Raw genomic sequence first — 18,745 nt, forward strand, 5'->3', positions numbered from 1 at the left:
AATAAAGAAACTCTTAGAGGCTGCGCGAGAAAGGAGGAACATCAACCAGAGCTCTGTGTGCATGCGTGTGAGATCACAGAGGAAGCGCGACTTGTGTGTGTGTGTGTGTGTGAAAGAGAGAGAGAGTCTGTGTCTCTCATTGAGATTTCAACTAAAAAAAATAGGTGTTGTCTCTGAGTTTGTGTGTGTGTGTGTGTGTCGGAGAGCGAGCGAGCGAGCGAGCGACAATGGCAGCTCTACGTTCAAATGGTCTACCTACAGTCTCGAGGATCTATCCTCACTATCCTACTCCTACTTCGAAGTGCTGTCTCAGATTTGCCCGATTTCGCTATTCCCGATCGATCTCCAAATTTGAAATTCCTCCTTGCAAAGTCAAGGTGCGAGGATATCTTAGAACTTCACCAGCAGCCGAGATAGGTTCCAAAGAGAGGGACGGCTTCTACGAGAAGCTGAGTCCCACACAACGCCTTCCAGGAGTTGAAGACGGAGAAGAGAGTGACCATCATCGTCCTGCATCGAAAGCCTCCGACAGGAAGCAATCGCTGAATGATATTGAAGATCCAGAGTTGAAGGGAAGAACGGTGTTTGTCAGATGCGATTTGAACGTACCAATTGATGAAGGGCGGAAGATTACAGATGATACACGCATACGTGCTTCTCTTCCCACTATCAAGCGCTTGATCCACGCTGGAGCGCGTGTTGTTTTAGCCAGTCATCTGGGCCGGCCCAAGAAAGGACCTGAAGAGAAGTTTAGTCTTCGCCCTGTTTCAGGTACTTTGCTCCGCCCTCCCCCCGGGCCCCAAAGCACACATATGGATAAATAACGAAAACGTGAAGGAGAAGCAGACAATGTACTTTAGATCTCTTTCGTCAGGCACTTTACTCGCCTCATAAAGAGAGTTTTCTCGCATATAAAACACTGGGGACAAACAAAACGGATTGTGTTCTAACCTTATGAAGTTTCATGGGTGGGGACAGAGAGGTTATCAGAGCTGCTAAAGGAGACTGTGGTCATGGCGTCAGACTGTGTGGGTTGTGAAGTGGAAAAGCAGATCGCATCGCTGAAGGTTTGAGCACCCTTGAAGATAAGGACTGTATTTCACTCTTTGTGTAAGTGCGCAAAATTTCAGAATGATATGAGCTGTGATCTGTGCATGTGCAGGATGGGCAAGTGTTGCTTTTGGAGAATGTGCGGTTTCACAAAGGAGAGGAGGCCAACGATATTGGATTTTCAAAGCAGCTAGCCAAAAACATAGATTTCTTCGTCAATGATGCATTCGGAACTGCTCATAGAGCCCATGCATCCACGTCCGGAATAGCCAATTATGTATCCAGGCGAGTAGCAGGCTATCTCATGGAGAAGGGAGCTCAAATTTTCTCTCTGCACATTGTGCAACTCCTGTTTGAGTTGCATTTTCCTGGCTTGCGTATTTGTGCTATACATTTTTGCCAAAGTATCCCATGCCTCCTTTGGCGTATTTGCATCCTGAATATGCACAATCGTGGAGTCCGAAATACTGATAGACAGCCAGTACATAACTTTCCTGGCTCTCTCATGCCATCCTTTGAATGCCTGCATTTCCTATTGACTGGGAACATTAGGAAGAACAGGTTCTTCTTCATTTCCTGTAATGAATTCCCAATAGCCTTTTCCCATCAAGAAATTCGTCATTCTAAACTTCCATGCCTGGAAGTTGTTCTTGTCAAGCTTTTCAGTGACAATCTGTGAAAGAGAATCAGATGCCATTACAGAACACTGCAAAATATTTTGTCACTGCAAAAAAAACACAGCTTTTGCCTCACACGGGCAGATCTGCAAAACCGACGAGAGTGGTATTTCACCACACAGTCACTTCCTAGTGACGATTTTGCATCAACAGGCAATAGGCATGAATCTGCAACTCCCAATATCTCTGCACACAGGCATACGATGCAATTTCTGCGGCACCTTTCCACCGACTAGCCGTGCAGTGGTCGCACAGCAAAAAACAGGGCCTTTTTCTGAGTGCCTGCGAAGAACTTCCGCCTTCAAAACGGGCCCCGAAACAGCCTCAAATCAGAAAAATAAAGTCACACCGCGAAGGGCGTCTCAATCTGAAACAGTGCACTCCTGCACTTCTGGCTATGCTACCTGCAGAGATTTGCTCCCAAACTCGAAATAAGAAAGCAACACTGGTCCTCTTACCAGGACACCACGAACTTGGCTTGCTTTCTTGAGCTCCTTACCACGAACAAGGCTCTGATACCATGTGAAGATTGTGGGAGAGAGGGAAGGAGTCTCACTTGAGGCTTTCTCACATGCACAATGGGGGAATACACACGAAGGTGGAGGCTGAAAACAGTTTTCCTCTTCTTAGTTGTGTAAGCCAAAAGAACTCTAGTACAAAGAAATAGAAGAACCCTATATGTGGGTCTCAAACCAAACTCAACTAACTAAGGTGGCATACTAACTGAGCCACAAACTATAGTAGATAAGGATAGCTGTCATCTAGCTATTATTCATGGGCGGTGTACCAACCGCATCTCCAGCTAACAAGTCGGTGACATAAGTACACAACGATCACCCTGGCATATCTCGAGTGGAGCTCGATATCTCAACATATATATAGTTCAGGTCCATGCATGAGATTAATTTACAATAAGGCCCCTCTGTGATCATTCTTTCTCATCTGGTGAAGTTCGTTAAGTTTTCGATGGATGCTAAGAACAATGATAGTAGCAACATGTACTAGCTCTCTTCAGAGATGCATGAGGCCATATACAATGCAATGCCAGATATTTCTAATGAGACCTAATGCTATGAAGCTTTATGGAAGCAAAATCCTATTTTTTGTACCATTGTGTACATGTATGGCTTGTTCGCATAGATGCATGAACAAAGAATTCTACATCTTTCATATGTTCTTATGCTTATGCAGAATAGCTCCTTGTGGCACTTTAAAGGGAAGCTTGATGTTTCGTTGCTCATTTGTGAGCTGAAAACATACAAAGATACATGATATATTCAGAGGACACGTAAGAATAGTCTATTGTAATGACTTAAGAAATCATAATTCATGAAGACTTATTGCAAGCAGATAATTAGGAAGCAAGGGATAATCTTCAGAGCCTTATATGCTTGGATGGGTAGCAACAACAATTTCCATATGTATAGCAATGACAACCCCAGATTGTGACACTAGTAGTTTCTATCATATGTGTTTCTCAAATGCTTGTGGGCTTCTCTTAACAGATTGTGACCTAATTGAAACATCACTAGAATAAATTCAGAATGTTACTTTTACTGTGACAAAATGTCACTATACTAAAATAAATTCTAAATTCAAACTTTACGGGAAAAATGAAGAAAAAGTACATAATTTGGTATTAATAGAAACATGTACAATGCCAAGTAAACTGGGAAGTACAAGAACAAAACTATAGGCTCTTAATCAATATCAATCCACCCATGTGCGGGATTCTCTATCTTCCCACCGTGGCACATCTTCTGCTTCACATATTCAAATTCTGGGGTCGAATCCCCCCATATGTAAGGCTGCTTCTTGCCAATGCCAACCTATCAGGTGAGTGTAGCCACTCATAGAGCCACACACCAAGGTCACAAACCAGAAATGAGCCTAGGTCAGATCTTCGAACTTGGGCAAAATTAAGTAAGTGCCAGGCTTGTCTCCTTTGCATTTGTAGAGGCTATCATCAAGCAGCAAAGTGTTCTCCTTCATGTACTAGGGAAACACCTCCCAAAATGTAGAGAGTTGCTTAAAGAAAATCGGTTTTCCATTTGCAAATGAGAATGTTGCCTTGTGACACAGGTTTTGGGATAGTAAGCCTGAAAGCTTCTCTCGGATGTTCCCAAAACACAAGTCTACTCTCCTAAAATCATTTGTGCCTGATGCACAACTCCATATGTATATATCAAAAAACTCAAGACCCAACACCAGAAATGCCTTTGCATCTTTCTTGATAGTGTGTGTGATACCTCTAGCTTTGGGAACCCTAGTAAAGCATGGGGAGTATATGGGTAAGGCCTCCCCTCTCCATGCATTTACTATTTAAACATGAGCACACCGTTCAGATTGACAATCAATGCAGGATTTTGAACATTGCACTTGGGAGCCCTGCCATAATATATATGCACATCAGCTTCCTCCTCTGTATCCTCCTAGGGATCTACTAAGCTATGTATCATGGTGCACATCATCAGGCAGTGTAACATCAAGTTGTGGTATATCGGGCTGTGAAACATTAGGCTGTGGTATATCATCAGGCTGTGCAACATCAGGCTATGCAATATCTGCCTGTGCATCATCGGGATATGCATCATCCGGTTGTGCAATATCTAGCTGTGCATCATTGGGCTGTGCATCATCGAGCTGTGCAATATTGGGCTATGCATCATCGGGCTAGGCAATATCTGGCTATGCATCATCGGGCATCTCCAAATTGCCCCGCTAACCTTTGCATCATCACTGGCTTTTCTCTTTGGCACTCGTGCTACTGCATTTAATAAAAAGTGCTACTAAGCACATATCAAAAGCATTCACTGAACATGAAACCAAAATTTATACTCAACATAGCAAAAGCATACACCAAACATAGCTTTTGCATACACTCAATTGAACAAGGAGTTGGAGGAGAGATGGAAATTCATAATTTCAATACAAAATGGAAGGGCTGTGCTACAATATGGGCAAATGCCAATGCACACACTCTTACATGCCTTTTGTTTTCCTCTTTGGAAAAGAACAAGGCAAATCTTTAGAGGCCCTTTTTTCCTTGAATGCAAGAAAGAGAACTGAGATACTTCATCATCTGCCTCTTTATCTTCATCGTCCTCTTTGAGAGCTTCCTCCTCAATCTGTGCTTTCCTCCTAGGAGACCTCCATGGTGTCTTATTTTGAGACACATGTGCACCCTCAACTTCGACATGCCGCTTTGATTGTGTGGCCTCAGGTGGTCTTCGCTAGTCCTCGACATGCTTAGATGGTGTGGTCTTCGGTGTGCTTGGATGGCATGGTCTCCGGTGTGCTTAAAGGGCTTTCCTTCCTGGAACCAACACTACTCCCCCTCTTTCCATGCAACTATTGCATAAACTCACATTCACTTTCAGATGCGAACCCTTCGTAGTCTTTAACAAAACCACTCTGCATCTCCTCCAATGTCCCTCTTGGATTTTCTGAAACTGGGTTTTCATGCAAATCATCTGGGTTTTGCTCGGCTTTAGTGGTGTTATCTGCAATATTTTGCACGGTCGCACTAGAAAATTGTTCTAAAAGAAAAATGCAACTAAACCAAGCATTGGTAAGGAGAAATGATAAGAAACAAATGTAAATAATTTCCCACAGTGGATAAATATATGTGTTACCTTTTTTAGGAGCAGGCAATCCGAGCATCTTCTTCACCCTTGGAGGAACCATTTGCATACAATTGTTCTCTACACACATCCCTTTCAGCAAACATATGTGCACAAAGCACAGAAAGGGGTAGACATGTTTGCAGGGTAGTGAGAACACCTCCAAGCACAAAGAATCAAAATCAAAACTACATGCAAAACATGTTGTGTATGGTCCAATGAATACTATGTCAGAGACTACAACAGTTGGTGTGACAAGCTGTGGAGAAACTGTGAAGATAGTGGGAGAGAAGAAAGAAATCTCACTTGCGGCTTTCTCACATACACAATGGGGGAATACACACAAAGGTGGAGGCTGAAAACAGTTTTTCTCTTCTTAGTTGTGAAAGCCAAAAGAACTCTAGTACAAAGAAATAGAAGAACCCTATATGTGGGTCTCAAACCAAACTCAACTAACTAAGGTGGCATACTAACTGAGCCATGAACTAGAGTACATAAGGATAGCTGTCATCCAGCTATTATTCATGGGCGGTGTACCAACTGCATCTATAGCTAACAAGTCGATGACATAAATGCACAACGATCACCCTGGCATATCATGAGTGGAGCTCGATATCTCAACACTCCCCCTCCAGCTCAATCCCAATTCTTGCACACCAAGTAGGTCTCTAAACTTGCATAGCTTCTCTATGCCCAATGCCTTCGTGAATATGTCAGCTACCTGATCCTCTGTGCTGACATAAACTAGATCAATAAGACCTAGTAAAACCTTCTCTTGCACATAGTGATAATGCACCTCAATGTGCTTTGTTCTAGCATGATAGACTGGGTTATTTGCCAAGTGTATATTGCTCATGTTATTGCTCATGTTGTTACAATAAATGACAACTGGCCCATTTGTAGACTGATGCATATCATAAAGTAGCTTATGCAACCAAGCTACCTCACATGCAGCCATTACTGCACCCTTGTACTCAGCCTCTGTGCTCGACAAGGCAACTGTAGGCAGTTTCTTGTTGCTCCAAGTGACTACAGCACTCCCAAAGAGCACTCCCAAAGAGAACACATATCCACTGGTAGATCGTCTATTAGAAATACTACTAGCCCAATCAGCATCAGTGTATCCATGCAACTGTATCTGAACCCCAGCCTCATAAAGTAGTCCATACTGTAATGTGGACTTCACATACCTGAGTATGCATCTAGTTGCATCCAAATGTGGTTTCCTTGGAGCCTGCATAAACTAACTTACCAATCCAACAGCATAGCTCAAATCTAGCCTAGTAATAGTCATATAAATCAAACTTCCTACTATGGATCTATACATAGTAGGGTCTTCCAAAAGCTCACCTGCATCTATGCTCAGCTTCACATTCTACTCCAAAGGAACTAAAATAGGCTTATAGCCTGTCATCCCATATTTGGATAGCATGTCCAATCCATACTGCCTCTGTAAGAGTCGTATCCCACTTGGTGATCTAATCACCTCAATGCCCAAGAAATAATGCAGCTCTCCCAAATCCTTCATCTCAAACTTCTACTTTAATAGCATTTTCACATGAAGGATATCTTCATCACTATCACCTGTCATGATCAAATCATCAACATAAATGATAAGCAGCATAATACCTTTCTTTGTTTTTCTCACATAAAGTGAGAAATCCTCCTTGGAAATCTAAAAGCCAATAGTGACAAGATACTGTCCTATCTTGTAAGACCATGCTCTAAGTGCTTGCTTCAAGCCATACAAGGCTTTCTTCAACCTATAAACAAACTTAGGATGAACAGCATGAACATAACCTGGTGGCTACTCCATAAAGACCTCTTCTTGCAAATCACCATGCAAGAAGGCATCCTTTACATCCATCTAATGTAAATACCATCCCTTTGATGCAGCCATAGCAATGGCTGCTCTTATGGTTGCCATCCTTGCAACCAGACTGAATGTTTCTTCATAATCAATGCCATATGTCTGTGCATACCCCTTGATAACTAATCTTGCCTTGTATCTATTCATAGAACCATCTGCATTGTGGTTCACCTTATAAACCCACTTATAGCCAATTGCATTCTTGTCTTTAGGCAAAGGCACCAATTCCCATGTAGCATTTGCTTCCAAGGCATCCATTTCTTCATCCATGGCTTTCTCCCATTTTTCTATTCCCATGCCTTGCTCAAAGGAAGTGGGTTCTGGTTCCTGTATCACTTTGACCATATAGGCATAGTGAATGGCTATAAATCTATCATATTTCAGCCTATCCACAGGATACCTAGCTCTGGTAGACCTGCACAAAATAGGCTCACTTCCAGGTGCTCTCAAAACATCCCTGGTCTTCCTTACTCCAAGTGTAACAACAGAAGGAATACCCAACTCATCATCAATGCTCTGTTCTGATCCATTGGATTTACCATCCACATAAGAGTGACCTGCATTGACATCAAACATGGGCTGATCTACCTTCTCTTTTCCTTTTCGTGATACCTGCATACCACTATCTGCATTGTTTTGAGGAGATCCTCCTGATCTCAATCTGCCTGTCCATGGCAAAGTATGTGAACCACTGCTAGAGGTCACTACAAGTCCACTAATATTTTGTGATTGCTGCTGTGAATTCTGTGCAGCATTACCATTTTGTGCATCTACATCATCAATCACATTTATTGGTTACCAGCTGCTCATCTCATCAAAAACAACATCTCTGCTCACTATAAACTTATGATAGAAGGATTATAGCATCTATACCCTTTCTACTGCAAAGAATAACCAATAAAGATGCACTTCTCAGCTTTTGGATCCAACATGGACCTCAACTCATCTGGCACATGAACATAGGCAATGCAACCAAAAATTTTCAAATGAGAAATACCTGGTTTCCTACCAGCATACATCTCCTCTGGCGTCATGCCATGTATTGCTGTAGTGGGAGTCTTATTCATTATGTAAACTGCTGTAGCAACTGCTTCAGCTCAATAATAATCTGGTAGGTCTTTTTCATTTAGCATGGCCCGAGATACCTCTCCAATATGCCTATTTTTCCTTTCTGTAAGTCCATTTTGCTGTGGAGTATGACTGCAAATAGCCTTTTCCCATAAGGAAATTTGTCATTCTAAACTTCCATGCCTGGAAGTTGTTCTTATCAATCTTTTTAGTGACAATATGTGAAAGAGAATCAGATGCCATTATAGAACACTGCAAAATATTCTGTCACTGCAAAAAACACAGCTTCTGCCTCACAAGGGCAAATCTGCAAACTGACAAAAGTGGTATTTGACTACACAGTCACTTCCTAGTGATGATTTTGCATCAACAGGCAATAAGGATGATTCTGTAACTCCCAATATCTCTATGCACAGGCATACGATGCAATTTCTACGATAAATTTTCATCGACCTGCAGACCAGTGGTCGCATAGCAAAAACAGGGCCTTTTTCTCAGTGCTTGCAGAGAACTCCTACCTCCAAAAGGGGCCCCGAAATGGCCTCGAGTCAGAAAAATAAAGTCACCAAGTGCTTTCCCTTTTCCCACAGCATATACTGCCCTCTCACCACATCGCGAAGGGCGTCTCAATCTGAGACAATGCACTCTTGCACTTTCTGGCTATGCTACCTACAGAGATTTGCTCCCAAACTCGAAAAAGGAAAGCAACACTGGTCCTTTTACCAGGACACCATAAACTTGGTTTGCTTTCTTGAGCTCCTTACCATGAACAAGGCTCTAATACCATGTGAAGATAGTGGGAGAGAAGGAAGGAGTCTCACTTGCAGCTTTCTCACATACACAATGGGGGAATACACACAAAGGTGGAGGCTAAAAACACTTTTCCTCTTCTTAGTTGTGAAAGCCAAAAGAACTCTAGTACAAAGAAATAAAAGAACCCTATATGTGGGTCTCAAACCAAACTCAGCTAACTAAGGTGGCATACTAACTGAGCCACAAACTAGAGTACATAAGGATAGCTATCATCCACCTATTATTCATGGGCAGTGTACCAACTGCATCTACAGCTAACAAGTCGGTGACATAAATGCACAATGGTCACCCTGGCATATCACGATTGGAGCTCGATATCTCAACAGAAACTGTAAGCTACAAGGAGTGATCTGCCCACTCAAGCTGCACACAATAGTTATATAGTTGTAGCGCCTGTTCGTATCTCTCTTGCTACAAATCGACTAGACTCTGCACATAAATTCACATGAAAGCACCATAAACCACATAAAAAGGCACATGGAAACAAAAGCACATAAAAGCACAAGCAAGCACATGGCAGCACAAGCACAAGCACATAAAAGCACAAAAAAAGCACACAAAAAAGCACATAAAAGCATATGGAAGCATAAGTGAGCACATAAAACAAACTTGAAAGCACATAAAAGCACAAAAAAAACACACAAAAAAACACATGAAAGCTATAAAAGCACATGGAAGCACATGAAAGCACACCTCAAAGCACATAAAAGCACACAAAAGCACAAAAAAGCACACATAAAAGCACAATAAAGCACATGAAACTACATAAAGCACATATAAAGCACACATGCAAGCACACCTTAAAGTACATAAAAGCATAGAAAAGCACACCTCAAAGCACACAAAATCACAAAAAAACACACATAAAAGCACAACAAAACACATGCAAGTGACATGAAAGAAAACCTGAAAGCACATAGAAGCACCAAAAAGCACATAAACGCACACCTCAAAGCACATAAAAGCACATGAAAACACACATAAAAGCACATGAAATTGCATAAAGCACATGCAAAGCCCAAAAAAACACATGCAAGCACATAAAAGAGCACGTGAAAGTACATAAAAGCAACCAAAAAGTACAGAGCACACCTCAAAGCACATACAAAGCACAAAAGAGCACAACAAAACACCTATAAACACATAAAAGCACACCTATGACCCTTAAATTATCCATAAAAACACATGCAAACACAAAAAAACGCATGCAAGCACAAAACCTCATGCACACACATAAAAGCACAAAAAAACACATGAAAGCACATAAAAACACCTCATTGCACAAAAAAGCACAAAAAACCACAAAAAAAGCACACATAAAAGAATAATAAAGCGCACGTAAAAGCACAAAAAAACACACATAAAAGCACAATAAAACACATGCAGGCACATAAAAGCATACCTGAAAGCACATAAAAGCACCAAAAAGCACATAAAAGCACACCTCAAAGGACAAAAAGCATAAAAAAAGCACATAAAAGCACAATAAAGCACATTAAACTACATAAAGCACATATAAAGCACAAAAAGACACATGCAAGCACATAAAGGCACACCTCAAAGTACATAAAAGCACCAAAAAACACATGCAGGCACATAAAAGCATACCTGAAAGCACATAAAAGCACCAAAAAGCACATAAAAGCACACCTCAAAGCACACAAACACATAAAAGCACACCTCAAAGCACATAAAAGCACACAAAAGCATAAAAAGCACACATAAAAGCACAATAAAGCACATGAAACTGCCTAAAGCACATAAAAACACATGCAAGCACATAAAAGCACACCTGAAAGTACATAAAAGCACCAAAAAGCACATAAAAGAACACCTCAAAGCACATAAAAGCACAAAAAAGCACACATAAAAGCACAAAAAAACACATGCAAGCACATAAAAGCACACCTGAAAGCACCAAAAAGCACATAAAAGAATCTGTAGACAACATCAATGTTGCCTTCATCAATATGTTCCTTGAGGGGTCCCCTTTAGGGGCAAGGGACATATTGGCAAACAAGTTTAGGTGGCCCTTACCCCTAAAGGGGACCCCTCAAGGGCCACCTAAACATATTTTAATAGAGGTCATACAAGACTTGAAGCACAACACAACAATACATGAAAGCACATGCAAGTAAACAAAAGCATAGAAAAACACACTAAAGAGAAAAATAAGCACAAGAGAAATACCTTTTTATATGCAACTATCTTCCGGATACCTTCTACATTTGGTTGGGAGTACAACGCTTCTTTCGACAAGAACTCGTTGCAGGCAGCACTTCCTGAGTGCCTTAGTTCAAGTAGGCCTGCCTGGATCTTTGATATGTCGGAGGCCTTGGAGGACAGCTCCTCAGCCCTATGGAGTTCCGAAGATGATAGCTCAAAAGAGGCATGTACCTCATGGAGCAATTCCTCCTACTTTCCATTTTTGCCCGAGCCACTTCAATGTTGGCAATCAGGTCAGCTAGCTCTTCCCTACCAATACCAGCATGTGGGAATCTAGGCCTACCAGTGGTGGCCATGCTAGAGATTCGATTCAGTGATGATGAAGGTGCAGGGTTGGATGTTGTCAACCTTGTCTTGCGTTCCTCCCATGCTGGACCCCTCCTCAGGTGTCTTTTCTTTTCCTCCCACCGAGCAATCTTCACCCGAAATCACAATGCTTCTCTGTGAGTTGCATAGCCTGCTCAGCAAAGTGGGCCCAATTGACTAACACAGGGCTATGATCATTTCCATGCAATGCAAATGCCTTTGCAAAAGACTACCTGACCTCCTTGTTTTTTGAGGCATCTTGATAGACATGCCAGTGCAATTGCATGAATTCCTGTACAAACGGCGGCTTCACTTCCTTGCACTTCACCTTCTTTGAAGGTGCTGGCCGTGGGCATTTAAAAACATGCCACCACACCTTCTCACACTAACTTTAGACTTCATACATACCTGATCGAATGGTTCGAGGGTCCAAGCCCTTAGAATTCAATCCATTGTGATAGCTAAACTCGTCTGTTGTCCTATAGAAAGTAGGCTGCAAAGGTGGCTGGTAATCGAAAAGAGAGAGCGCCTTTTTGGACTTTGTTGCCTTTAGCATGTTTGCTGCTGGACTGAGAAGCAATCTACAGCTTCGCTCTTACTATGCCGCGGGGTGTGCATTTAGAAATACAATCCTCAAGAAGTAGAGAACAGTCCTCACCTTCCACCCTGCCTCCAACTCTGTCTGTCAAGGCTCCTTTGATTGTATTCTACCCTTTCAGATCAGAGAAAATGAAGCAACGATGGAGAGAAACTCGAAATAGGAAGAAGCAACACATGCGAAGACGACATGGTATAATTAACTGTAACGACTCGCCTGCAAATAGTGTGGGAGTGGTCACTTCATGCAGCGTGATTATCCGAATTTTTCATTTAAAAATTGTTTCAAAATTCCATTGCTCCTTATGTGTTTTTTCCCATGTTATGAAAAGCACAAAAAGCATGTCACCTTCCCATGATAAGACCCCATTTCCTTTGGGTATGAGCGCATCGAATAATATACATCAGGTACTATTCCTTGGCAGTGTTTGTGATGCGTTTGACCATCCAGAGCATATCCGATGGGCATGATTCCAGAAGGAACTAAAAAAGGAAGTAAGTTCATGTGACTCTCAGGAATCTGTGGCTGGGTGGTCTAGCGAGCAGAGGCCCTCTTGTTCAGGTAGCGTGTCATATGTATCAAAGCCAGAATCGATGAACAACTGATGCTGAAGTACTGACAGCTAAAAAATGGGTGGTCGCACGCTTTGCAAAGCAGAAGTTAATGGCAATGGTCCTGTATATAGGAAGAAGAATCCGTGAATCGGTGCGACAGCAAGCATAGCAAGTTTGAGCAATGGCGCAACCTTTGATTATTTTTAGAACCACAGTGGGATGCGGTATCTTTGTATGTGCGGCTACGCAACATTTGAATAAAAGCATAAGGAGATTCAAAGCTCTAGCCTTAAAAGTCCAACACCAACTCCAAGCTCAGAGAGAATCAAGACTCCAAAGATTCGCTGGAGACAAGTTTTAATGGATGCTCCAAGCCCAAGATTAGGGGCTTCAAAGTTCAGCTTGGAGCATAAATGCACAGTCGGCTGCCTTCGCACAGTTTACTCAGTGTGCACTGCCTACACAGTGTCTATGAGCGTGGAATAACTACACTCATTAGCTAGAGCGATGGCATAGAGGTTTCATCTGCAGAGTTTTCGATGCCCGAGGTTCTGTCTACAGAGCTTTCGATGCCTGAGGTTCCGTCTACAGAACTACAGAGATACAGAGGCCGTCGCCACGCCATAAAAGGTTTTAAAACCTTTATAAAAGCCACATCATTCGAGATCTCCCATAGCAAAAGCCACGTCATTTAAGGTCCCCCATAGTCTTTTTAACCCCTCTAATCCTCTATATCTTTAAAGAAAATCGTAAGGTCTATATCATTCCTTTAGCCTCACCAAATTAAAGAAGAAGATCGAGGCAAGGATTTTGAGACCGAAGAAAGCACAAGAGGTCGGGGTTAAAAGAAGATTTTAGGGATCGAGTTCAAGGAAAGCGAAGGCAAGATCAACAATCAAAGAAAGCGAGACGACTTTCAAGACGAATCCAATGCCTCGAACAAATACCAGGAAAGGGCATCATATTTTTCTATCTGATATAAAGCGCTTTGCTTTACATTTTCTGAAAAATATACATTTTTGAAATGACAACTCCAAAAAGGGATGGTATGATTAGGGAGGTCGAGGAAAGGGCTAGAAAGGGAAAAGCAATAGTTAGAGAGGAAATACATGAGGAGGTACAAACTAAAACTCAAGAGGATAATGTAGAAATGGAGGATATTGATTATGGTGATTATGGAATTCCGTATGCGGAATTCACTAAACTTGAAACTCGAATGCAAAATATAGAAACACAGTTAGGAGTTATCAGTGAAACATTAAAAACCCTAACTGAAGCTATAACTAAGATAGCCGATTCTCAATCAGTATCTATTATTGAAAAATCACCGATTCCTCCTAATCAAATTGAGAGGTCTACCACTCGACGTAGAGAAACCTCGAACATCCTTAAGGACTTAAAACCACCAATTTTCAATGGGGAATAAAAGGTGCATAATAAAGATGCGATTAATATGTTCTTGCAAAAATGGCAAGACTTTCATCGACTCAGGAATACACCTCCTGAAAATCAAGTCATGGAAGCAAGTCTTTCCCTTGGAAATAAAGCCTATAAATGGTGGATGAGCCTCAGGGAGAGTGATAAAATTCCTAGATATTGGACTGAGTTTGAACAAGCCTTCCTAGAAGAGTTTTTACCTAAAAATGAATTAGAAAGAGCGTGGGAGGCTTGGGACAATTGCACTATGGGAAAAAACACTCTAGTCCAATACATAGCGAATTATAGGGAGGCAGTCCTTAAGCTGAAGGGAATTGATGAATTCCAAAAGATAAGGGGTTTCGTGAGAGGTCTCAAAGACACTTATAAGGTTGAGGTGAAAAGAAATTCTCCAAAAACCTTTGAGGAAGCCATTAACTATGCCCAAATATATGATGATACGACGGGGAAATTCAGAATTGGAACTTCGAAGCAAACAGGTTTTGTTCCAAAGTTCAATAAATTTTCCAATTTGAAAAGAAAGGGGCACTTTAAGAAGGAGGTTCCTCAGGCACCACCTAAGAAACCTCAAACACAAAATTATCCTCTCTTGAAGAAAGAGGATTATGAAAGGGCCAGGCAAGAAAATCTTTGCTTCAAATGTCTGGGAAAAGACCATGCTGCTTGGAACTCTCCTAAAAATAAACCAGCGAGAGCTAAAGCCCCAAATAGACCTCCACAAAAACAAGTGCATGTGGTGCAAGTGTTACCGCTTAATGGTACTAAAAAAAACACTGACGTAGAGATCTATCATGAGCATAGCACCCACATGTGCTGTCTATCATCGGCAATGTGGTAGCCCACCTTTGGTCCTCATGATTTAATGAGGATGCATGGAAAAATTAAGGGGCAAAGAGTAAGAGTGATGGTTGATGATAGTGCAACACATAATTTCTTAAACTACTCGTTAGTTAAGAAATTAAAATTGCTTGAGAGTCCCAGTGCCCATAAATATGTGGTCTCTTTGGCAAAGGGCAGTGATAAAAAAGTTTAGGACACCATGATATATGGTGTAGAGATGGATATTCAAGGCTATCAGGATGCCTTGGATTTCCAAATCATGCATCTCGACTGAATAGATGTAGTGCTTGGTCGAGAATGGCTATATAGTCTTGGGCATAGCTTACAGAGGAATTATCTTAATAACTCCATTATGTTTGAAAAAGAGGGTAGAGTCTTTCAAAGTCAAGGAGAACATGATGTGCCTAACTCTCCTCTTATTTGTTCGATGGAATTGGAACGACTACTACACCAAGAAGAATGCGAGGTATATCTTTGCGAAATTACTTTTATAGGTGATTTTATGTCTTCTGCATTGGAAAGAAGTAATGTTGTTTTTTGTAATGTTAAAAAGCATAAATCTTCTTTCAAAGATTTAATGTTTGAATTTAAAGATGTTTTTTCGTCTGATTTACCTGATGGTTTACCTTTTGAGAGAGAAGTAGATCATAAAATAGATTTAATTCCTAGATCTACCCCTGTTTGTAAACCCCCATATAGGCTTAGTCAAACAGAGGAACATGAGGTCGAAAGATAGTTAACAGAATATCTTAAAAAGGGCCAAATCCAAACAAGTAGTTCACCTTGGTCGCACCAGTTTTACTGGTAAAGAAAAAAGATGGTACTATGTGTTTATGCATAGATTACCGAGCACTAAATAAAATCACCATAAAAAATAAGTATCCTATGCCTTGCATTGATGAGCTCTTTGATCAATTGCAAGTGGCAAAATACTTTACTAAAATTGATTTAAGATTAGGATATCATCAAGTACGAATTAGGGAAGAAGATGTCCCTAAGACATCATTTCGTACTAGGTATGGGCATTATCAATTTAAAGTAATGCCATTTGGATTAACAAATGCTCCAGCAACTTTCATGACACTTATGAATAGTGTCTTAAGGCCATATCTAGGGAAATTTGCTGTAGTATTTCTAGACAATATCCTTATTTATAGTAAAACCAGAAAAAAACATTTGGAACATTTGCAAAAAGTGTTCCAACTGCTTAGAGATAATTCACTCTTTGCAAAAGAATCCAAATGTGAATTCTTTACAAAAGAAGTGAAATACTTGGGACATATAATATCCCAAGAAGGGGTTCGTATAGACCCTGACAAAGTAAGGGCCATATTGGAATGGCCACATCCTACAAATCTAGAAGAATTACAGATATTCTTAGGTTTGTTAGGATTCTATAGAAGATTCATCCAAGATTATGCTAAGATTGCTGTTCCGATGACGGACCAGCTTAAGGGGAAGGGAAGCACCTTCATATGGGATGAACGTCAAAAGAGAAGTTTTGAAAAATTAAAGGTAGCTATAGCGGCAGCTCCTATCTTAAAAGTAGTGGATCCCAATGAACCACTCGTGGTTGAGACAGATGCCAGTGATTTTGCTGTTGGGGCAGTACTTATACAAAAAGGTCGACCAGTAGCTTTTGAAAGCAAAAAGCTAGATCATGCCCAACGGAATTACTCGGCATATGAGAAGGAACTATATGCTATAGTCTATGCTTTAAAGGAGGAGGCACTATTTATATGGTGCAAAATTTGAGATCATCTTTGATCAAGAAAGCATTAAATGGATTTGTAATCAGCCAGAGCTTAAAGGTAGAAAAGCTAGATGGGCTGAGTTAATGCAAAAGTTTGATATACAATTGACATATAGGAAAGGGAAGTTTAATGTGGTAGCAGACTCTCTTAGCCGAATGCCAATTGTTAATGAATTGAGTTTTACTCAATTTCAGAATGATTTCCTAGAGTTCTTAAAAGGAAAATGTGAATTTGATCCTCACTTCTCTGAAATATGGAAAGCAATTAAAAACAAGGATTCAACTAATCGAGAGGCTTTCACTGAGGAGTCGCATGGAAATGGCGACACACCATAGGTTGGTGATAAAGGACTCAAGTGGAGAAAATATACTATTGAAGATGGCTACGAGTATGTGTCCCGGATGATAATGACATTAGGTGCCAAATTTTTTTTGAATGTCATGATAGTCCGAGTGCTAGACACCCAGGAATTCAGAAGACATATGTACTTCTGAAAAAACAATTCTTTTTGCCTGGAATAGGTAAGGACGTCCAAGATTATGTATTGAAGTGCCAAAAATGCCAGGTCACTAAGGCTGAACACCTTAAGGTAGGAGGTCTCCTACACCCATTGGAGATTCCATCTAGCAAATGGGAAAGTATCTCCATGGATTTCATTGTGGGACTACCTAGGACACAGAGGGGGCACAACTCTGTGTGGGTAATTGTGGATCGATTGACCAAGATGGCTCATTTTGTTCCTGTTAGTAAAGATGTTAAAACTCCAGAATTAGCTAGGCTATTTGTGGAGCATATTTATAGACTGTATGGGCTACCCGCCGGTATTATTAGTGACTGGGATAGCAAATTTAACAGCCATTTTTGGAGGGCTGTGTTTAAGAGGTTGGAAACTTCATTGAATATGAGCACCACAGATCATCCACAGAGTGATGGTCAAACTGAAAGGGTCAATCAAATCATTGAGGTTATGCTTCGAGCATATGTAAATAAACGGCAAACTAATTGGGAACAGTATTTGCCCATATTACAATTTGCATATAATAGTGCCAAACATTCAGCTACAGGTTTTAGTCCATTCATGATGATGTATGGATTTCAACCTAGAGCCCCAATGACAGTGGGACTTGAAAAAGAGAAGGTTCAAGCGGCCAAAGACTTTCTTGAGGATATGAATCAAATGCTTAAGTTAGCTAAAGATAGCATAAGAAGAGCTCAAGATAGAGCATGAAGTTATGCAAACCCCCACCGTAGAAAGTTGGAGTTTGAAGTAAATGAGAAAGTCTACCTTAAGGTACCTGAATCTTCAGAATCTCTAAAAATAGGAAGTTGTCTCCTAGGTATTGTGGACCATTCACAATACTTAAGAGGATTGGAGAACTTGCTTACAAATTAGCCTTACCTGAGGGATGTAGAGTACATCCAGTTTTTCATGTTAGTAGGCTAAAAAGAAAATTAGGAGATTATGATAATCTCATTGGAAATGAAGTCCTAGTTGAACTTATTGAACCCGCATATTTACCACATGAACCAGAAAAAATTTTAGATACACAAGAAAAAAGAACGCGACATACTATATGGAAAGAATGTCTGGTTAAGTGGAAAGATAGATCTTAAGAAAGTTCAACATGGGAAAAGGTAAGCAGTCTCCAAAGGAGGTTTCCCAATTTTATTTTCGAGGACGTAAACAATTCTTAAGGGGAAGGGAATGTTACGTCAGCCATAATCCCGGAATCGATAGTGCTTGCATCAATACGGAGTGCATAATTAAGGCCTAAATGGGCATAGAGACTCTAAGGTCCAAATGGACACATGGCACTCAAGAGAACACCATGTGGCAGGCACCAGGCTAGGAGGGAGGATTCCAGAAGGAGCTGAAAAAGGAAGTAAGTTCATGTGACTCTCAGGAATCCGTGGCTGGGTGGTCTAGCG

The 18,745-nt window shown here is 41.0% G+C and overlaps 1 protein-coding gene across 1 annotated transcript; it reads left to right on the forward strand.

Annotated features, from left to right (window-relative positions):
• The first annotated feature begins 227 nt into the window (after window positions 1-227).
• LOC147887484 (phosphoglycerate kinase, cytosolic-like) lies at window positions 228-2,979 on the forward strand. Its single transcript, XM_087394319.1, has 4 exons — window positions 228-771; window positions 979-1,067; window positions 1,163-1,335; window positions 2,919-2,979. The coding sequence occupies exons 1-4, from the start codon at window positions 228-230 to the stop codon at window positions 2,977-2,979; spliced, it is 867 nt and encodes a 288-aa protein (XP_087250445.1).
• The last annotated feature ends 15,766 nt before the right edge of the window (window positions 2,980-18,745 follow it).

Source organism: Dipteris shenzhenensis, chromosome 23, assembly GCF_047967505.1.
Source record: "Dipteris shenzhenensis isolate YYH24624 ecotype China chromosome 23, Dip_SZ_1.0, whole genome shotgun sequence".
Classification (NCBI taxonomy): domain Eukaryota; kingdom Viridiplantae; phylum Streptophyta; class Polypodiopsida; order Gleicheniales; family Dipteridaceae; genus Dipteris; species Dipteris shenzhenensis.